A 23,038-nucleotide genomic window follows, 5' to 3' on the forward strand; every position below is an offset into this window, starting at 1 on the left:
ACACACACACACACACACACACACACACACACATTGTGGAGAAATTGCTGACTAAGCAAAGCTTCCAAATGACTGAGTTTGGCTAAAACGTAGGCTTTTAAAAATGTGAGCACTGCCAAGGGTTTTTCCTTGTTGACCCATGGATCCATCAAGTGCAAACATTTTCTAATGCACTATATTTAAGCCTGTGCAGCCAAATGTCATTCACCATGAAATGCATTATTACAACTTGCATCTGTCTAAAATCTCGCATCAAAAATGAAAGACACAAATGTATAAAAATGGAAAACATGCATAGAAATATGTGAGGGAGGAAAAATATATCCTCAGGAATGTTAGTGCACGGAGTCACACAGGGAGAAGACTATTTTTGTTTTGTTTTGATTGTTTTGTTCTGGTGACCTCACTGGTCAAATGACCTATTAAGAATATTTCATAGAGCTAATGTTCCGATGCTCTAATCTCTCTAGACAAGGTTCATATTTGTATGGGTTACTTATTCTCTCTTTGTTGACTAAGTCAATAATCAGAATCAGCAGGTTTGGAGTCAGATTGGCAGGGATAAGCAGCCTAGCTCAGGAGAAGTGGGTATAAAAGCCCCAGGCTGGGAGCAGCCATCACAGAAGTCCACTCGTTCTTGGCAGGATGGCTTCTCATCGTCTGCTCCTCCTCTGCCTCGCTGGACTGGTATTTGTGTCTGAGGCTGGTCCTACGGTGAGTGTTTCTGGGACATCCCGCTCCTACATTTAAAATGCACGCTAAATGAAGTAGGAGTGACTCCTTCTAGCTTTGCCAACCAGCTTTTGTTACTAGGGCAAGGGTACCCAGCATCTATTTTTAATATCATTTATTCAAACTTCAAAAAGAATGAAGTTCCACTGAGCTAACTGAGCTGGGACTTGAACTCTGGGGATTCTGCCTCATTGCTTTGGTGCATTGGGTTTGTAATGTCTGGTATCTCCACTTCCTCAGATCGATGATAGAGATAAAGATATGATACTAAGGAAGCTGTGAATCCTGAATTTTCAGAAAAGTATCCCTTTATAAAATGTATTTGGGGGGCAAACTGCATGAGATTATATTCTGGCCCTATAGCTAATCAAAATGTGTTTACTGATTAATCTTTAAAAGGCTTAGTAAACAAAATTTAGTCAGATATCTAATTCTTAAATCCTCTAGAAGAATTAACTAATCTATAAAATGGGTCTGGATGTAGTCTGACATAATGTTATAACAACCGGTAAGAGGGAGTGACTAGAGCAACGACTAAAATGATCTCAGGAAAAACTGTTTTGGTCCTATGTATGGTACATTACCTCTTTTCAGTAATTCCATTCAAATGGAGAAGTTTAACCAGGCAACTGTTCTCAGGGGGCCTATTCTCTCCCTTAAAATTCATCATACACATCCCTGGTTGATAGCAGCGTGTCTGGAGGCAGAAACCATTCTTGCTTTGGAAACAATTATGTCTGTGTTATACTGAGTAGGGAAGCTCATTAACTGTCAACACTTATGTTCCTGATAATGGAATCAGTGTGTAATTCTTGTTTTGTTCCAGATTTCTAACACCATAAAGAATAAATCCTTTCACTCTGATCAATGTTGTTAACTTCTCACTTGTCTTCTCTACACCCAGGGCGTTGATGAATCCAAGTGTCCTCTGATGGTCAAAGTTCTAGATGCCGTCCGAGGCAGTCCTGCCGTCAACGTGGCTGTGAACGTGTTCAAAAAGGCTGCTGATGAGACCTGGGCGCCATTTGCCTCTGGGTAAGTTGCCAAAGAACCCTCCCACGGGACTTGGTTTTATCTTCCCGTTGGCCCCTCACTTGGTAGAGAGGGGCTCACATCATCTGCTAAAGAATTTACAAGTAGATTGAAAAACGTGAGCAGAGGTCAAGTATGCCCTCTGAAGATGCCCTCTTTTTGTTTTGTTTAGCTGGGAAGGGACCAGGAACCTGAGCATCATTTAGGGGCAGACAGTAGAGAAAAGAAGGAATCAGAACTCTTCCCCTCTAGCTGTGGTGTGCAACCCTTTTGGGTCACAGACCACTTTATGTAGGTGATAAAAACTAAAGATTCTATGCCCAGAAAAAATGTACAGATACACACACAAAAAACCATATATGTGATTTTAGGAGTTTCACAGATTCCCTGGTGTCCCTGGGTAACATCAAAGGTGAGAGTCCTTGTCTTAGAATTTTAGGAAAGAGGTACAATGTGTATTAACCCACTAACGAAAGGAAAGGAATTCAGAAATATTATTGACTAGGCATCTGTCTGTAGTTCATTTGAATCACCCCAAACCCAGGGCTTTTGCCTAATGAACACTTTGGGGCACTTACTGTGTGCAGGGCTGGAGGCTGTCAAGCTCAGTTAAAACAAATGTAAAAAAAGACAGAAGAAATGGATCCATGAGGCAAAGTATAGCCCCAGACTAATCCCATGATCACCTAACTTCATGTGCAAGAGTGACTTCTAACCTTCATTAGCCAGTTTACAATTTTCATGGAGTTTTTCTACCTGCACTAGCAAAAACTCCAAGGAAAATATATATTAATAAACCTAAGCGAATTGACCGAAAGACAGAGCAATCAGGAGACCCTTCGCACCCAGCAGAAGAGGAACTGTTAAGTACTTACTTCTCCTCAGAGAAGAATTTCTGTTGTATTTTAATTGAACCCCAAGAACCACATGATTCTTCAACCATTATTGGTAAGATCATTTTCTTAGGTCTGGTTTTAACTGACTTTTTATTTGGTAATTCATTTATGTTTATATAAAATGCCAAGCATAACATGAAAAGTGGTTACAGGACTATTCTAAGGGAGAGAGAAAATGGATACCAAAAATATTCCAATGTTCTTATGAATCTTTTCCCTTGCGTCAGGACAAAAAAAAAGAAATGTAAAGAAGAAAGGAGGAGATGCACAATCAGAGTCAGTAAAGACAACTGCTATTTTTATCTGTCATAGCTGTTGCAGTCTAATGGGAAGCAATTTCCAACATTCAACTATGGAGCTGGTACTTACATGGAAATAGAAGTTGCCTAGTGTTTGTTGCTGGCAAAGAGTTATCAGAGAGGTTAAATATATAAAAGGGAAGAGTCAGATACAGGTTCTTCTTCCTACTTTAGGTTTTCCACTGTGTGTGCAAATGACCCTCCCTGGTGGTGTGCAGATGCTCTGAAAGGTATCCTCACACCACAAGGGAGAGGAGCGAGACCCTGCTGTCCTGGAGAAGTGCAGAGTTAGAACAGCTGTGGCCACTTCCAGGGATGGTCACAACATCCCATCCAATCATCAGTCTTAAACCACAAGGACTCTTTCTTAAGCAAACATTATACCTGGCCGAGCGCGGTGGCTCACACCTGTAAATCTCAGCGCTTTGGGAGGCTCAAGTGGGCATATCATCTGAGGTCGGGAGCTCAAGACCAACCTGGCCAACATGGCAAAACTCCGTCTCTATGAAAAATACAAAAATTAGCCAGGCATGGTGGCAGGCACCCGTGATCCCGGCTACTCGGGAGACTGAGACTGGAGAATCCCTTGAACCTGGAGGCAGAGGTTGCAGTGAGCTGAGATCGCGCCACTGCACTCCAGCCTGGGTGACTAGAGTAAAACTCTGTCTCAAAAATAAAAAAAAAATTTAAAAAATTATACCTACGTTCTCTTCTTATCAGAGAAAAATATCTACAGTGAGCTTTTCAAAAAGTTTTTACAAACTTTTTGCCATTTAATTTCAGACAGTTATGAGTTTTCCCTACTTCTGACTTAGTTGAGGGGAAATGTATATAACACGTTTATGTGTGTTGTGTATATAACACATATAACACGTTTATGTGTGTTGGTGGGGGGTATTACTTTGCCATGCCATTTGTTTCCTCCATGCCTAACTTAACCCAGACTTTCACACCTTATAGGAAAACCAGTGAGTCTGGAGAGCTGCATGGGCTCACAACTGAGAAGGAATTTGTAGAAGGGATATACAAAGTGGAAATAGACACCAAATCTTACTGGAAGTCACTTGGCATCTCCCCATTCCATGAGCATGCAGAGGTGAGTATATAAACCTTGGAGGGTTGTTTTGGTGTTGGTTTTTGCTTTTGGCATCCCAGGAAATGCACAGTTTTACTTAGCATACCACAGAAATGTCCTAAAGAAGGTGATGAATGACCAAAGGTTCCCTCTCCTCTTACACAAGAACAAATTCACAACACTCTGAGAAGCACATTTCTTTTTGACTTTGAGGAAAACCCATTTAGTAACATGACTTGAACTTACATGACACTATTCATAGTCTATTCATTCCACTTTATATGAATATTGATGTATCTGCTGTTGAAACAATATGTTTATGAGGCAGAGCTCCAGACCCCACGTAGAGTGTATGAAACAAGAGATGCACCATTTTATTTCTCTAAAACCTGTAACATTCTTCATTCCAAAACACATCTCGCTCCTCGGAGGTTTGGACAAGTGATTCTTGGCAACACATGCATAGAGAGACAATAAAATCAAAGTAATAATGGCAACACAACAGATAACATTTACTAAGCATACACCATGTGGCAGACACAATTATAAGTGTTTTCTATATTTAACCTACTTAATCCTCAGGAACAAGCCACTGAGGTCAGTCCTATTATTATCCCCATCTCATAGATGAAGCAAATGAGGCACCAGGAAGTCAAATAACTTGTCAAAGGTCACAGGGCTAGGAAACACACAAGTAGAGATGTTTACAAACAAGGCCCAGGCTGGGTTTGCCCTCAATTCTGCTCTGCCTCACATTGTGACCCAGGAAATTTGTTCCCCTGTGAAAAGCCAAGCTTAAAAAAAGAAAAGCCACATTTGTAACGTGCTCTGTTCCCCTGCCTATGGTGAGGATCTTCGAACAGTTATACATCTCCCTGTCTTCCCCTTGTCTTAATTTCTTCAGTCATTTGAAACAGATGGATGTCATGGAAATAGAATCCAGACATGTTGGTCAGAGTTAAAAGATCAACTAATTCCATCAAAAATAGCTCAGCATGAAAGGGAACTATTCTCTGGCTTAGTCATGGATGAGACTTTCAATTGCTATAAAGTGGTTCCTTTATTAGGCAATGTTACCAGGGAAACAATAGGGGCTTGTTTGACTTCTGGGGCCCACAAGTCACCAAGGGAGCCCCATCTACCAAGAAGCATGTCCCTGACTACCCCGCAGCCAGGCAGCAAGACACGGACGCCGCTCAGGGCAGCAGCAGGGTTTCAGTGGTGCCCAGCACAAGACATTGCCCCTAGAGTCTCAGCCCCTATCCTTGAGTAGTAGAACTGCCTACCTGAGACCGTTGTTTGCCTCAGACCTGGGTCTCAGCCTGATGGGAACCATCTAGAAAGTTCATCGCCATACTGCCCACGTGTTGTTCTCTTTCATTAGATCTCAGCTTCCTTGACTGCTCTTCACTCTTGTTTATTCATTCAACAAACATTTAAAAAATAAAAGCATTCTATGTGTGGGACACTGTGATAGATGCTGGAGATTCAGAAATGAAAATACATCCCTACCCTTGGAATGGAGGGGAAAGGACTGAAGTAAGACAGACTAGGCAGGACCATCAGCCCAGCTTGAAGCCCAGATAAATATGGAGAACAAGAGCGAGTGAGTAGTGAGAGATGAGTCCTGGTGCCTCACTTTGGTGACTGGTGCATGGTGGGCTTCATGCAGCTTCTTCTGATAAATGCCTCCTTTAGAACCGGTCACCTCTACCTTGGCCAGTGACCCAGGTGGTCACATTAGATTTACCAAGGGAAACTGGAAACTTTTATTAGGAGCTCTTAGGCCTCTTCACTTCATGGATTTTTTTTTTTTTTCTTTTTTTTGAGATGGAGTTTTGCTCTGTCACCCAGGCTGGAATGCAGTGGTGCAGTCTCAGCTCACTGCAACCTCCACTTCCCAGGTTCAAGCAATTCTTCTGCCTCAGCCTCCCGAGTAGCTGGGACTACAGGTGCACGCCACCATATCCAGCTAATTTTTGTATTTTTCATTGAGACAAGGTTTCGCCACGTTGGCCAGGCTGGTCTCGAACTCCAGACCTCAGGTGATTCACCCACCTCAGTCTCCCAAAGTGCTGGCATTACAGGTGTGAGCCAGTACACCCAGCTACTTCATGGATTTTTGATCACAGATTATGCCTCTTACAATTTTTAAGAAGAATCAAGTGGGCTGAAGGTCAATGTCACCGTAAGATAAAAGATATTTTTATTAGTTGATTCTAGGGAGTTGGCCTTAAGGGGAGCCGTTTCTTCTTAAGAGATTCTTAGGTGATTCTCACTTCCTCTTGCCCCAATATTATTTTTGTTTTTGGTATGGCTCACTCAGCTCCTTTTTCCCTCCTATCCCTAAGTAATCCGGGTTTCTTTTCCCCATATTTGGAACAAAATGTATTTATGCAGAGTGTGTCCAAAACTCAACCCAAGGCCCGTATACAAAATAAATCAAATTAAACACATCTTTACTGTCTTCTACCTCTTTCCTGACTTCAATTTATCCCAACTTGCCTCACTCTGAGAATCAAGCCTGTCCCAGCACATGAGTTGCAGATACTCTACTGAATTTGACAGAACTGTGTGACTATCTGGAACAGCATTTTGCTGCACAATTTGCCCAGTTACAAAGCTTAAATGAGATCTAGTGCATGCATGTATATTTCAAAATTCCACCATGCTCTTCCACACTCTGTATTGTAAATAGAGCCCTGAAATGCTTTTGGTTCATATTTCATTGCTTGCTATACATAAAAATATACTTTTTCTTCTTCATGTTAGAAAATGCAAAGAACAGTGGGGTGGGGGAATCTCTGGGCTTAGAGACAGGAGACTTACCTTCCTACTGTGGTTCCATCAGTATGTAGACTGGGGCAATACAATAATTCAAGTCTGGTTTGCTCATCTGTAAAATGGGAAGTATGTTTCCAGCTCCAGAATGCTAAGTCTCTAAGTCTGTGGTTGGCAGCCACTATTGCAGCAGCTTTTCAATGACTCAGTGCATTTTTCCATTCTCCCCACCTTTTTTATTCTAAAACCAACAAAATAGATACAGCCTTTAGGCTCTCTGGGATTTCCCTTAGTCAAGCTAGGGCCATCCTGACTTTTGATGTGAATTTGCAAAACAAGACCTGGTTCTGTACTCCTGCTCTAAGGGCTGTGCATGGTTCCAAAGGCTTGGCTTGCCAGCGTATTTGAGCTTTTTCCTTCTGTTCAAACTGTTCAAAATATAAAAGAATAAAATTAATTAAGTTGGCACTGGACTTCCGGTGGTCAGTCATGTGTGTCATCTGTACGGTTTTCGGGCTCTGGTGGAAATGGATACTGTCTGTCTTCTCTCATAGGTGGTATTCACAGCCAACGACTCCGGCCCCCGCCACTACACCATCGCCGCCCTGCTGAGCCCCTACTCCTATTCCACCACGGCTGTCGTCACCAATCCCAAGGAATGAGGGACTTCTCCAGAGGATCTGAAGGACGAGGGATGGGATTTCATGTAACCAAGAGTATTCCATTTTTACTAAAGCAGTGTTTTCACCTCATAAGCTATGTTAGGAGTCCAGGCAGAGACAATAAAACATTCCTGTGAAAGGCACTTTTCATTCCATTTTAACTTGATTTTTTAAATTCCCTTATTGTCCCTTCCAAAAAAACAAGAATCAAAATTCTACAAAGAAGCAAAGGAATTCTAGAACGTATCTGGGCAGAACGCTAGGAGAGATCCAAATTTCCAATTTCTTGCAAGCAAAGCACATATTAAATATGATCTGCAGTCATTAAAAAGACACATTCTGTAAATGAGAAAGCCTTATTTTCCTGTAACCTTCAGTGAATAGCAAAAGACACATTCTAAGGGCCCACTTCTTTACTGTGGGCATTTCTTTCTTTTTTTTTTTTTTTTTTTTTCTTTTCCTTTTTCGAGACAAAGTCTCACTCTGTCGCCCAGGCTAGAATGCAGTGGTGTGATCTCAGCTCACTGCAACCTCTGCTTCCGGGTTCAAGCGATTCTCCTGCCTCAGCCTCCCAAGCAGCTGGGATTACAGGTGCCCGCCACCACACCTGGCTAATTTTTCTACTTGTAGTAGAGATGGGGTTTCACCATGTTGGCTAGGCTGGCCTCGAACTCCTGACCTCAGGTGATTCACCTGCCTCAGCCTCCCAAAGTGCTGGGATTACAGGCATGAGCCACTACACCCGGCCCCTACTCTGGGCATTTCTTTGATTTAAGAGAAGGGCAGCTCCAACAAGACACACCTGCAGAGACTCAGGCCATCCGATCAGTTCAGGCTAGATCCACGCTGCAATCAGCCAGGTCAGGGACAAACCAAAGAACCCCACACACCCAATTTACTTAGGCTGATCCAAAATCCATGTATGGAGAACTCACATGCAGCAGGCACTATTTTAGGTGATCTGAACATAAAGAATAGGACCCAGTACCTGCATTTATTTAAAGAACTCACAATCTTTTGAAAAGATAACTGTTTCAGCATGGTTTGGCAGGAGACTATGGTACAAGGCACAGCAAAGGTAAGAAGGAGGAAAAAACCAGCACCCTAGAGAAATCAGAAAATGACTCTGAATAGGTGTCACTTAATCTGAGTGTTGGTAATTTGTCAGATAGACAAGGGAAAAGGTATTCTAGGCAGAGAGAATACAGTTTGCAAGGCCCAGCCAAGTGAAACGATTTGATAAGTTGAGAGAGCAGACGATGATTCAGAATGTTGAAGGGCAAAGGTATTGAGGTGGGATGGGTTATGCTGCTATCACAAATGACCTTAAATCTTGGAGGCTTAACAAAGTAAAAGTTTATGTCTCACTTGTGCCAGGTCCAATGCAGAACTCCTTGTTCTAGAGACTATTTAGGGTGGCCTTCCTTCTAATGGTGACTGTTTGAGACAGTTTGATTTAGTCTTGTGGCTTCAAGGTCACTCTGGTGACATTTAGCCAGCAGACTGAGGGAACATAGTATGGTATGAGACCCCTCTGTGCTGAAGTGTCACACGTGAGTCCCACTGACATCTCACTGGCTAGAGCTAGTTACATGCCCCAATCTAGATGTGCTGAGAAATGTGGCTCCTGGCTGGGAGCCATTTCCCAGAACAACTAACTCTATGTTCTAGAAGAGGAGCACTAATCTGAGTTGGCCAACAACCATCTCTACCACAGTAGGGTTGGAACTGGTGGGACATGAGGCTGGAGTGAAGGTTGGTTTTATCTACCACCCATTACAGCTGTGAATTTGTCTTAAAAGCAACATGGTTCCATTGAAGGGAACCTTGACATCAGTCATATGGCTGGGACAAGAATAGTTACCACTTGCCCATAATCTCCAACCAGGATTCTCCAGTAGAACCTGAGTTAGACACATGGTTTAGGCCTAAACCTACCTGGGTGGTCTTTCTATTTTCCTCCAAATTCAAATCTCAAATCTCAAATCTTGCTACCCTCTAACTGGCTGTGTTGAGAGAGGAAGAAACTTGAAGAGAATACAGTATAAGTTTAGACTTTTTCACAAGCACTTTTCCCAAAATACAAAACAAAATCAACGTCTGCAATTCTATTCAACGTTGTTAGCAAGTCCTTGTTCCACGCATATTGGTTAATCCATAGCAAATTGCCATTTTTATAGATCAAATGGTCAAATATTGGCAATTTCATAAGGTTCACTCTATTACTACCATGATTGTATTGGTCACTAACCTGCCTATTTTAAGAATGCTACATATTCATTTGGCTGTTGTTAAATAGCTATGGATTTTCATAATCAAAACAGGTTGAAAATATGAATCAGTTTAAAACTATATACATATGGCCAGGTGTGGTGGCTCAAGCTTGTAATTCCAGCACTTTGGGGGGCCGAGGTGGGCAGATCACTTGAGGTCAGGCGTTCAAGACCAGCTTAGCCAACATGGTGAAACTCCATCACTACTAAAAATACAAAAATTAGCCGGGCTTGGTGGTGGGCACCTGTAGTCCCAGCTACTCAGAAGACTGAGGCAGGAGAATCGCTTGAACCCAGGAAGCAGAGGTTGCAGTGAGCTGAGATCATGCCACTGTACTCTAGCCTGGGCAACAGAGCAAGACTCTGTCTGAAAGAAAATAAACTATATATGTATTTTTAAAGGAACTGGTTCATGCAATTATGGGAGCTGGCAGGTTTAAAATCTACAGGGCGGACCCACAGGCAGGAAACCCAGGGAAGGGCTGATGTTGCAGTCTCATCTGGAAGCAGAATTCCTTTTTCCTCATGGATCAGGAGGAGGAGCCTGAGTCTATTCTTTTGAGGCTGTCAAGTGATTGGAAGGGGCTCACCCACATTATGAAGGGTCATCTACTTTGCTCAAAGTCTATGGGCTTAAATGTCAATCATGTCTAAAACATACTTTCACAGCAACATCTAGGCTGGTGTTTGACCAAAGACAGGCCTAACCAAGTTGACAATAAAATTAACCATCGCAGTCCCCTTTCCCAAATTTGTTCATCATAGAATGAAATCTTTGGCCACATTCCTATTCTTGAGGTCATGGGGGAAACTGATATACCATGAAGAAGATCCCTCCAGCTTTAGGGAGTTAAGAGATGCCTGTGTTTCTGATTAGTGGGGAAGGTTATGAATGGAATTAATTAACATACTCATTTATCTTTTGGGGTATCTTATGGGAATTAAGTGTAGGGCTGGCTGGAGGCCACCAAGGCTGATATGTTAGAAGCAGGATATTGGCAGGCTTTTCTCATAAGCATTCATTGGCATTTCAAGGCTTTAGGTGAGCAGTTCCTCGCCATTTAAATTAATTGAGAACTCAATAACTACTCTGGCAAATTTAAGTTTCTCTGCTTTTCAGGGCTTTCCAAAGCTCCCTGGATGGCTTTGGGCAAATTGCTTGACCTTATGTATCTATTTCCTTATCCTAAAACAAGCCTCCAAACCTAGCATTCAGTGGCTCTCTAACCTGAACCTAACCTACCCCTCCAACTTTTTCCATCAGGAGTTTCCAGCTCTCTGCTTCTGAAAATCCAGTTCTTGTCTCCCTCTCTGCTATGATCACACTAACTCCCACCAAGACATCTTAGCTGATGTGGTTTTCTACAACCTAGACGACTATTCCTCTACATGTCCCATCTTTGAAATACAGTTCATATCTCTTTAATAGACACAGAGTTCTAGTAAATCAACATTAAATAAATGGGCCCCCTGTATTTGTATAAGATGACAGATGTGAGTGGACACGCAGTCCACAGGAGAGGTTCGAATGGCCAATACCATGAGAAAATATGTTCAGTATTGCAAGGCAAAAAGAGAAGTTGAGCTAAATATTAAGAGTAATTTTTGACTTTCAGAATGGCATAGATTTCGATGAATATAAACCTAGGACAAAATTTGGAAGAACCCTGCAGGAGGCTTTATTCATTTCCTAGGGCTGTGATAGCAAAGCACCAAAAACAGAGTGGCTTAAAACAACAGAAATGTATTGTCTCGCAGCTCTGGAGGATAGAAGTCTGAAATTAAGGTATTTTGGGGCCATACTTCCTCCAAACCTTGCAGGGGAGAATCCTTCCTTGCCTCTTTCTAGCTTCTGTTGGTGGCACTTGATCTTTGGAGTTCCTTGGCTTGCAGCCACATCACTCCATGATCTGCCTCTTTCATCACATGATGCTCTCCCTGTGTCTTTTTCCAAATTTTCCTCTTCTAAGGACCCCAGTCATGCTGGATTAGGGTCCTCCCTAATTATCTGCTCTTAACTAAATATATCTGTAAGGACTATTTCCAAATAAGGTCACATTCACAGGTCATAATTTTTGCAAAGGCACTTTTAGGTCTTTGTTGTTCTGTATTAGTATCTTCTGCTTATGTCCTTTCATGGCCATTGTTATGGGTGAAACTATGTCCCCTGGAAAAGACATTGAATAAAAATCTGACATAGTTGGCTCCATCTTGCTTCTAACCTTCAAGCTGTCCCTTAGTCATTCCTGGGCATGGGCCAAGCTAACTTTGAGATGAGTTTATTTTACAGTTTAACCTTCAAGCAAGAATCATAATAGCTCTTCCCAAACTAAACCACCATTGTAAAACTAATAAAAGGGCACAAGGTTAGGATTTTGAGATGTGCCTAAATTATGCTAAGATACAGGCATAATTAAACACTAACCAGCCACTCACTATTCTGGAGGTCACAAGATTTATAACTTCCCCAATTACTCCTGTAAATAACATCACCGTCATAAAACATAAGATTGGCCTTTTAAAAGCTTTTTTCAGACTTTTACACTTCTGACAATCAACTGACTTGGACTTCACCTCAACCCACAACTCTGACTCAACTGGTCCTGTGGCCCCCACCCAGAGGCTGACTCAGTGCACAAGGACCGTTTTTTTCTACATCCCTACGATTTCATCTCCAACCAATCAACATTCCCTCTCCCTAGCCCGCTGCCCACCAAACTATGCTTCTTTTGTTGTTGTTGTTGTTGTTTTGAGACAGGGTCTTGCTCTGTTGCCCAAGCTGGAGGGCACTGGCACCGTCACGGCTTGCTGCAGCCTCAAACTTCTGAGATCCAGCAATCCTCCTGCCTCAATCTCCTGAGAAACTGGGACACCAGGTGTATACCATCACACCTGACTAATTGAAAAATGTTTTATAGAGACAGGCTCTCCCTATGTTGCCTTGGCTGGCCTCAAACTCCTGGGCTCAAACAGTCCTCTGCCTTGGCCTCCCAAAGTGCTGGGATTACAAGTGTGAGCCACCACACCTGGCCCACACTTTCCTTTAAAAACCCCTAATCTCCAAGCCTTTGGGGAGACTGATTTGAGTAATAACTCCAGTTCTTCCACATAGCTGGCCTTGCATTAATTAAACTCTTGCTTTACTGCAATACTATGGTCTCAGTGAATTGGTTTTGTATGCACAGCAGGAAAAATGCATCAGGCAATTACAGACCAAGGGAGAAAACAACCATTTCAGTGGAAGCAGCATGGACAGAAGACAGTCAGTGACCGGACAACACATTCCTCTTTACGTCAAGATGCTCCATAGCCTCCAAAAGGTGGATGGAATTCACGGAAAAACGAAGAAGGCTGAGCATTAAACTGGAAGTCAAACTGAGTTGGTTCCAACAGATAAGATTAAGTATGCTGATACCAAAGGAACTATGGACAGGAAAACCAAGTTTAATTCAGATATATGTATAGCATCACTCTCTCCCTCTCTCTCTGATACACACACACACACACACACTCACACACTGTTTGTTCTGTTTCTCTGGAGAACCCTGAACTTATACAGGTACTGTACTATCATCCACCCTTTGAAGGTCCCTTTGTATGGTAATGGGGAGGACTTGTAGGTTCTGGAGCAGGGGAGCAACATGATGGAAGCTGAGTTTAAGAAAACAGTGTTTGATCACTGATCATCAGAGAAGTGCAAATCAAAACTACAATAAGATATCATCTCAGTCCAGTTAACATGGTTTACATTACAAAAGACAGGCAATAACAAATGCTGGCAAGAATGTGGAGAAAAAGAATAGAACTACCATTTGATCCAGCAATCCCACTATTGGGTATCTATCCACCCAGAGGAAAAGAAGTAATTATATGAACAAGACACTTGCACATGCATGTTTATAGTAGCACAACTCACAATTGCAAAAATATGGAACAGCCCAAATGCCCATCAATCAATGAGTGGATACATATATATATATACACACACACACACACACACACATACACACCACAATTTCTTTATCTACTCACTTATTAATAAACCTATTTTTATGGCTGTGTAGTATTCCATTATATATATGTATATGTACTTTTTATGGCTGAGTAGTGTGATATAAAAGGAACCAAATAATGGCATTTGCAGCAACCTGGATGGAATTGGAGACCATTATTCTCAATGAAGTAACTCAGGAATGGAAAACCAAGCAGTTCTGTTCTCACTCATAAGTGGGAGATAAGCAATGAGGATACAAAGGCATAACAATGATACAATGGACTCTGAGGACTCAGGGAGGGGAGATGGATGGGAGCGGAGTGAGGGATAAGACTACAAATTGCATACAGTGATGGGTGCGCCAAAATCTCAGAAATTACCACTAAAGAACTTAATCGTGTAACAAAATACCACCTGTTCCCCAAAAACCTATGGAAATAAAAAATAAAATAAATAATAAAGAATGTGTAGAAAAGGGAAGCCTCCTACACTGTTGATGGTAATGTAAATTATTACAACCACTATAGAGGACAGTTTGGAGGTTCCTCAAAAAGCTAAACATTCAGCTACCACATGATCCAGCAATCCCACCGTTGGGTACATCCCCAAAAGAAAGGAAATCAGTATATCAAAGAGAAATCTGCACTCACTCCTATGTTTGTTGCAGCGCTGTGGACACTATCTAAGATTTGGAAGCAACCTAAGTGTCCATCAACAGATGAATAGATAAAGAAAATGAGGTTCATATACACAACGGATCACTATTCAGCCATAAGATCCAGCCATTTGCAACAAAGTGGAAGGAACTGGAGATTATTATGTTAAGTGAAATAAGCCAGGCACAGAAAGACAAACAATGCATGCTCTCACTTATTTGTAAGATCTAAAAATCAAAACAAGTGAACTCACGAACATAGAGAATAGAAGGATAGTTACCAGAGGCTATGAAGGACAGTGCGGGACTGGGGGGAGGCAGGGATGGTTAATGGGTACAAAAAACAGAAAGAATGAATAAGACCTACTATTCAATAGTATAACAGGGTGACTATAGTCAATAATAACTTAACTGTATATTTTAGAATTACTTAAAGAAGGTAATTGGATTATTTGTGACTCAAAGGATAAATGCTTGAGGGGATGAATTTAAAAAGCAAAACAAAATTTGTAGGAATGAACATCACAGGACTGATTGGGAGAAGGTAGAGGAATCACACTGACACATTTGTAGCAATGAAGATTTGAGTTGATGTGACATTGCATTAGGGAGGCAGACATAGAAATGCCGGAAAAGGAATGCATGTCAGATCTTAAAATGTGTATGTGATGGAAAGAGGTTTGATTTGCATTCCTCAGGGAAAAATCATGAGGTAGATTAAAAAGTAACCAATGCCTGACGGGGGGATGAATGATGAGGTTCTGATCCCATTTACCTGTGTGAACTTTCTACCTTGTGAATCAATCACTTGTATCCCAATATGAAAACATAAAGTCAGTCTTTGTAAAGAAGGTGTGTGTGCTGTGGGTACGGTGGACGGTAAATGTTTAACTGGCTCTTTGGAGGAAAAAAGCTAGCTCGGGTTTGTTACGTTTGCCAATTTTCATGGTAAAAACAATCTCACCATGGCAATTTCAAACTACTACCACGATGTCACTAAATGCACAGCTGGGAAGAGTTGTATAGAAGTCTAGTGTAGTATTTCCACCATACAGATACAATAGATAGAAACAGCCTCAAGAGTACCGGTAAGGTAGTTAGGCAGCAATAAGATTAGACTGTTTATTATCTTTGTTTGAATATAAGTTAATGCTACGTTCAATAACCAGCTCACGAAATTTCTGAAAATTTAAAATAAGCTATTAGTTGCTGATTCCAGCACACTACTGTATATATCCTCTGTGTTACAACTCCTTTCTATAACGGTGTGAGTGTGTTTGTGTGTGAATATTGAGGGGGAGAGTTTAAACAACAGTGTCATTTAAAAGAAGGGTATTCATTCTCATAAAATGTCCCTGCCCTTTTTAACAAGAAGAAAAAGCTATGTATGATGTCTATGTAAGGCACACTCAAATAAACGTAATATTTGAATAAGACATTTATATGTGAGAGGCTATTTCACAATTACCTCTTCCAAAGGCTCTCTTTTGCCACATATTCTATCTTTAGGGAACCAGGGATCCCCATTGAAATCAGTAGATGCCCTGAGACTATGAACCTAGACTTTACAGATAAAAATCATTGGTCTGGTCTCACACACAGAAGTTGATTAGTGATTTTTTCCCATTAACCATCCTGATATTTCAGGATGCTTGATTGCCAAAGCCTGGAAAATCATTTCTGAGATAAGAACAGATATCCAGCAGTTTTGGAGATGGAAGCAATGCCAAAGATGGGGCTATTTTTTCTTATTGTTTTAGATGTAAACATCAAAAAAAAAAAGAAAAAAAACCAGGATGCACACTTAGTCCCTATCTCTAAATGTGTTTGTCTCTCTCTCTCTAGCCATCTTCTCCTTCCCAGAGCCCAGGGCTGTGCTTTGGGAGCCAAATTAGAAGCAGCTGTGGAGTGGTGCTGCCTAAGGACAAAAGAGAAATTACTGGAGACGATATAATAGATGAATGGAGTCATGTGAAACAGGGGAGGCATGGAAATGAGCACGTGTGGTCAGAACTGCTGGAGAACCCAGGTCAGAGAGCAGAGGGCAGCTTGATGGATGTGGATAGCTCGTGAACCTTGCCCCTTGTATGTCAGGCCAGGCACTTTGTGAGTGAAGGCAACGTAGAGGAGTTGTTTCTCCCACATCAATTGCAGGTTTTTAAGCAGAGATGCGTCATGTTTAGATTAGTATTCCAAATCAGTGTTTCTTATTTAAAAAAAAATCTATACAATGTGCTATGGTTTGATTGTATTCCCTCCAAAATTCAGGTGTTGCCAATGTGATGATACTATTTGAATAACTCTTATTTGAAATACTTGGGACCAGAAGTGTTTCAGATTTCAGATTTTTTTTCCAGTTTTTGAGTATTTGCATATTGGTTGAACATCCCTAACCTGAAAATTCGAAGTCCAAAGTGCTCCACTCAGCATTTCCTTTGAGCATTCTGCTGGAGCTCAAAATGTTTTGGCTTTTGGAGCGTTTCAGATTTCAGATTTTCAGATTGCAGATGCCTGTATTAAGAGGTGGAACTTTTAAGAGGTGATTAGGCCATAAGGGCTCCTCCCTCAGGAATGTGATTAAGGGCCTTATATAAGACAATTCACACAGGATTCAGCTCTCTTGCCCTTCCACCTTCCAAAATGTGAGGGCACAGCATCTCTCCGTTTTTGGAGGACACAGCACCAAAGTACCATCGTGGAAGCAGAGACTGGGCCCTTACCAGCTGGCACCTTGATCTTGGACTTCACAGTCCCCAGAACTGTACAAAATAGATTTCTGTTCTTTATAAGTTACCTAGTTTAAAGTATTTTGTTATAGCAGCACAAAGAGCCTAAGACACCATGTTTATTTAACTTTTCATTTTGAACTAGTTTTAGCCTTTCAAAGAAGTTAGAAAAACAGTACATAGAGCTCTTTACCAAACTTCTCTTAATATTAACCACTTACATGACCATAGTGCAATTATCAAAACCAGGAAAAGAACACTGATAGAAATACTTTTTAGTTTCATCCAACCTATAACAGCTTCTCAGTCTTTCTTTGCTACAGCATTTTTCTAGAGCTGCTATAACAAGTAACAACAAACAGGGTGACTTAAAACAACAAGAACGTATTGTCTCACAGTTCTAGAGGCCAAAAGTCCAAAATCAAAATGTTGGCAGGGCTGTGCTGTCTCTGAAATCTGTAGAGGATAATCCTTCCTTGCTTCTTCAAAGCTTCCTGGGCTTGCAGCTACATCACTCCAATCTCTGCCTCTGTTGTCACAGGGCTGTCTCCCTGTGTGTCTTTGCCTTCACATGGCTATCTTCTCATAAGGACACTAGCCATATTGGACTAGAGGCCACCCTAAACAGCATGATCTCATCTTTTAAAATCAATATATATTTATACACATGTATATGTATATATCTAATTTTTTAAATGTAACAAGAAATTTACTGTCTTAATTTTTCAGTGCACAGTTCAGTAGCGTTAAGTATATTTACATGGTAGTGAAACAGATTTCCAGGACTTTGTCATCTTGCAAATCTGAAACTCTATACCCATTAAACAACAACTCGCCTTTACTCCCTCCCCTCAGTCCCTGGTAACCTCCGTTTTCCTTTCTGTTTCTATAAATTCGACTACTTCAGTTGCACATAAGTGGAATCATGTAGTATCTGTTTTTTTGTGACATGTATGACTCTGTCTTGGTGACTTACGTCTGCAGCAGCTCTATTTCCAAATAAGGTCACGCACTGAGTTACTAGGGGTTAGAATGTGTTTATCTGTTTTGGGGGATCACAATTCAACTTACAACACTTGTCTTTCATGACTGACAGTTTTGAAGAGTACTGATCAGTTATTTTGAGGGTATCCCTTAATTTGGATTTGCCTGATGTTTTTCTCATGACTGAAATGGGATGATGCATTTTTGGCAAGGATATTACAGAAATGATATTGTGTTCTTCTCAGTGCATAATATCTAGGAGTTTATGTTGTAAATACATTATATTCCGTGGCCCATTTTTGATAAACAAAAAGTTTCACACAATCCACTGGTGGGGTGGGTGAGGTAATCTCATGGTAGCGTGAAAAAGGCTGAGAGGGGAAGAACAATGGAACCTGGAAAACTACACAGGATGTTGTTGATGATAATAAAGGCTGGTGATGATAAAAAACAGGATTTAACTAGAAATGGAAAGGAGAGAATGGTGTCAATACGCTACACAGTCCACATCCCCCAGGAACACACCTTTGAGGTTGAATCAGTTGGGTTTATTACTCCTTCCAGCAGGAGAAAGCATATTCCATGGGAAACCGTGGGGCATCTCACTAAGAGGGTGTTAGAAGAAAACCTATTAGAGGACTCGGGCTTTGGTTGGGTGACTTTGGGGAGAGTCTAAGGAACTGGGGATAATTCTATGATTGGGTATCTCAAGCACTTCTACAGGAAGGGCAGACCAGAGTAGAGATAAAGGCGTGATTTGTAAAGCAGCAGCAGTTACTCATTTTAGTGGGAGGGTGACATCTGGTATTTTGTGGGTTTCACAGTGATTTTTGTTTTTGTCTTATGTTGTCATAGTCTCAGAGCGACCTTGTTTGGTGTTGATGTTCTGTGAGATTACATCCAAGGGATCAACACAGCTCAGCTAGGAGAGAGCCAGATTAGCTTGTAATAACATCGAGGCCACTTCTCAGATACCAGGATGTTTAAATATTTCCTTCTTTTCCTCGATGTCTACAGAGGTATTTGAATAGAAAATCAGCAGATGAGTGATGATAGCTTTGTTGTGGGCTATGAGAGAATGAGAGGAGTCTAGGAAGCCTCGGGCTTCCGTCCTGGCTAATCATGTGAATGGATGAGAGAGTAACTGAGTTCAGGGATACGGGCAGAAGAACAGATTTGCAGTCAGAGATAATGAGTCCAATTTTAGCTACACTGAGCCTGGGGTAATCAGGCAGTTTCCAATCTCATAGCTTCGAAGCTGGCACTATGTGCACACACACAGAGCCCAAAAACAAAAAACCACTAATATTGAGATATCTTCTGAAAACAAAAATCACAAAGCCTAATCACAAATCACAAATACCTCCTGAAACATTTTGATAGCACCTGTCAAACAAGAAAATTTGGAGTATTTATGCCTCTAACTGCATTTTGTCCACCAAGAGCTACAGCACAGGCAGCACTTCCTAAGAATGTTTATTTCCCACCTAACCCCTTAGTTTTACAGCCAATTCCTTCCCCTGACTTCACGCTTCATAGAACACACCCCTCCCTGAGCCCCATTACATCTTCTTACTGCCTTTCAAAATGGAAATAAGCTTAGAATCAATTCCATTTTCCTGGCTCCCCATTCTCTCTGGGTTAGAACTGCCCCAGTTAATTTAAAGCCAAGGCAGATGGTAATTCATCTTTGGCAATCAATGCAAGTGCTGAAGGAGAGACGGGTCACATGCAGGCTTTCTTAAATCAACACTTGTGTGGAGCTTCCCTCCAGGCTCAGCGGTCACCCTCCTGCTGTTGCTGCCATTAATTTCACTCCCCAGGAGACGGAAGGTGGTGGAACTGGGTATAGGGCATGGTGTGAAAGCGCAGTAACAGGCTTCAGGAGAGCATGCTGAGGCTGAACTCAGAGCCTGGGTCGCTGCCTGAAGAAGCACTTGTGCTGAGCTCAGTGAACACTACTCTTGGCTTCATTAGGAAAGTGTATTCAGAAAAGATATACATTTTTTTAGAAATGTATTTAGAAAAGGGAATACATTTCCAAGTCTCTGGAGAACAGTGCCTAGCACACAGTCCATGCTGAATAACTATTCGAGCAGGATGGAGCAGCATTCTTGGAAGGAAGGAATGAGAGGTTTGACTCCAGGTAGGCAAATAGCTCTCATCTGAACCCTTCCTGAGCCCATGGGTTTTACGTGGCTGTTGTTTTTCCTCTTGTTCAGATGTGAGAAATGGCATCATGACCCACCAGTATATGAGAAATTGACCATTTTGTTGGGAAACACTAGAAAACTACCAGCTCTTGTGGGTAACCTTGTTCAAGTTTCGACTGGCAGGTTCTGCATCCGTGGATTGATTTCAACAACTTAATCACTGGGAATATTTAAAAATAGAACTAGTGTATTTAAAGTGTCCTGACTAGGGCCAGAATCAAAACAACAAGGGTTGCCTCTCAAAACAACCACCAAAGCCTGCTAAGAAGGTGTTGGTTGAGGGAGTTGAACTGCAGAGACCCTCTGCTCTTCTAGGCCTCTTCACAGAGAAGCAGCAAGGGATGGGAGAACTGCCTGGATCCAGGCACTGCTGGGCTACTTGGGGCCTGCACGGGGAACGGGAGTCCTACACGGGGATTTGGGAGCCTCACAGAGAGTCAGCGCCTTGCCTGGGATTCCTCTGTAAAAAAGTAAACACAAAAAAAGGGAAATTCACAAATGCTCCATAAGGGACATTATAGCTGCAACACCAGCGTCCATCCCATTCATTCTTCTCCCACTGAGTAGGAATGAAAATGATCTCAGCCATAGCTCCAGGAGGAGGGGAATGGGAGTGAGGAACTCATTGGTCTAAATCAGGGAAGTCTCATCATCTTTGCCATGCACTTGGTTTAGGGATGGCAGGGATCTAAAATGGCCCAATCAGAGGGAAACCCAGGACTTCTCTTTTATGAATAGATAAAAATGTGGTACGTCCCTGGTCCCTGCAGCCCTGGCAGGTGCTGGCAGCCATCCTAGGACTACGAGGGGAGCCATCCTCGGGAGAGGGGGCAGTTACAGGAAGAGAGAAAGCCAGTCTTGATGACACTGCTGACTGGCTGAAGCACTGACTATTTCTGGAATGTTCACCACATTAACTAAAGAGTTTCCTTTTTAAAGTGAGTTTGATTCAGTTATTTCATTACTTACGACCAAGAAAGTCTTAACCGATATAGCTATAAAAATATTCATCATCTTCTCTTTGGTAAGGTAAAAGGAAGTACAAAGAAATCAGTAATGGATCTGAAATAGGCTTTCTCCTCATACAAAACATTAAACTGAAAGAGTCAATCCTATGATTTATTGAGAACAAAATTGTCAGAATTTTTCAAAGGTAACTATTTTATTATACTCCTCTTGAAAATAATTTAATCATGTTAAAGAAATTAAAAATATAGTAATCCATGGTTTTACCACAGTAGATTGTTTTTATTAATAGATTATAAAAAACATTTATGTAAAGTTGCAATCATAACTTAAATTATTTTTAAGCTTTAATGATTTTATCATAACCAATTTCCCATGTTTCTCTGTAATCTTTATAATTTTCATTTTTTGAAAAAATTACCATCTTGTTTATATTCTGTAATTAGACCACCCCCATAATGTGATACATACTTAGTTTTTTGTATTTGTAATTAGTGCTCCAATTAACAGATTTACGCAGCATACAGCTCTTTCCTTTTGTTGAATTTGAATTATTAAGTGAATGACCTAACATTTCTAGGAGTATACAACTCCTAGACTAAACAAGGCCTTGGGTATCAAACTACTTGGGAAGAAGTCTTGGCTCCATTCTCGCAAATAGTATTATCTTGTTACTATCCTGTACAGATCACATAAGCTTTCTTTTTTTTTGTTTGGTTTTTTTTCCATTTGTAAAATGGGAATAATCATAGCACCTACTCCGGAGAGTTACTTTGGAAACCAGTTGTCATAATACATGTCAAGGGACTTAAAACAATGTATGGTACATAATACATTCTCAAGAGCTGTATGTATTAGTTTGAAGTAATATTAGTGTATGAACACATTAATATATTAAGTTCTATGGCATTATGGCCTTACCAGTGCTGCTTATTGATAATATTTTGTCACTTTGACTTACCATTATATCTCATAATTATCTTAACTTTCACTTAATTACTGAAGGTGGCCATTTCTCCATGTCTTTTATTTTTTGTGTGTATTGTCTATGTCCTTTAATAGACGATTTTATAACGTATGTCTAATAGTCCAAAGGGACTGTGACTTGTTAATTTGTATAGGCATGTGTATTAGTTCCCTACTGTTACCGTGACAAGTTACCACAAATTCAGTAGCTTAAAACAACACAAAATCGTCATCTTACACCTCTGGAGGTCAGAAGTCTAAAATTAAAGTGTTGGCAGGGCTGTGCTCATTCTGGATGCTTTGGAAACAATCAATATCCCTGCCTTTTCCAGCTTCTAGAGGCAACTTGCATTCCTTGGTTTATGACCCCTTCTTATAGGAACCCTCGTAATTATATCGGGTCACCTAAAAAATCCAAGATTATCTCCCCAGTTCATGATCCTTAATTTAATCACATATACAAAATCCCTTTTATCATGTAAGGTAACATACACAGGTCCTGAGAATTCGCATGTGGACAGCTCTGAGGGGCAATTATTCAGCCTAAAACAGCATAGATGTATTGATTCATTCAAGCTACATTAATTGAGCACCTACTCTGTTCCAGGTGCTGGAGCTATAAAGGTGTATGGAGACACAGGGCCTGTTGGCAAGGAACATTCTTAGCAATGGAAAGAAGGAACGGAAGCAAGGAAGGAAAAAAAGAGAGGGAGGAAGGAAGGAAGGAAGGAAGGAAGGAAGGAAGGAAGGAAGGAAGGAAGGAAGGAAGGAGGAAAGGAAGGGA

General features: G+C 41.2%; 1 protein-coding gene across 3 annotated transcripts; it reads left to right on the forward strand.

Moving 5' to 3' along the window:
* The first annotated feature begins 468 nt into the window (after positions 1 to 468).
* On the forward strand, positions 469 to 17,507 carry TTR (transthyretin). Of its 3 annotated transcripts, none has more exons than XR_001005414.1 (5): positions 469 to 714; positions 1,637 to 1,767; positions 3,920 to 4,055; positions 7,370 to 7,610; positions 17,488 to 17,507. XR_001005414.1 is itself a non-coding variant. In XM_011974372.1 (4 exons), the coding sequence occupies exons 1-4, from the start codon at positions 646 to 648 to the stop codon at positions 7,475 to 7,477; spliced, it is 444 nt and encodes a 147-aa protein (XP_011829762.1). In that variant the 5' UTR covers positions 469 to 645; the 3' UTR covers positions 7,478 to 7,621. The 3 variants fall into 3 exon arrangements, 1 of the variants encoding a protein (XP_011829762.1); XR_001005415.1 differs by lacking the exon at positions 17,488 to 17,507 and adding an exon at positions 15,862 to 15,893 and having other exon boundaries at positions 7,370 to 7,604; XM_011974372.1 differs by lacking the exon at positions 17,488 to 17,507 and having other exon boundaries at positions 7,370 to 7,621.
* Positions 17,508 to 23,038: the final 5,531 nt, after the last annotated feature.

The sequence above is a fragment of the Mandrillus leucophaeus genome, unplaced genomic scaffold (assembly GCF_000951045.1).
Source record: "Mandrillus leucophaeus isolate KB7577 unplaced genomic scaffold, Mleu.le_1.0 Scaffold145, whole genome shotgun sequence".
Lineage (NCBI taxonomy): Eukaryota > Metazoa > Chordata > Mammalia > Primates > Cercopithecidae > Mandrillus > Mandrillus leucophaeus.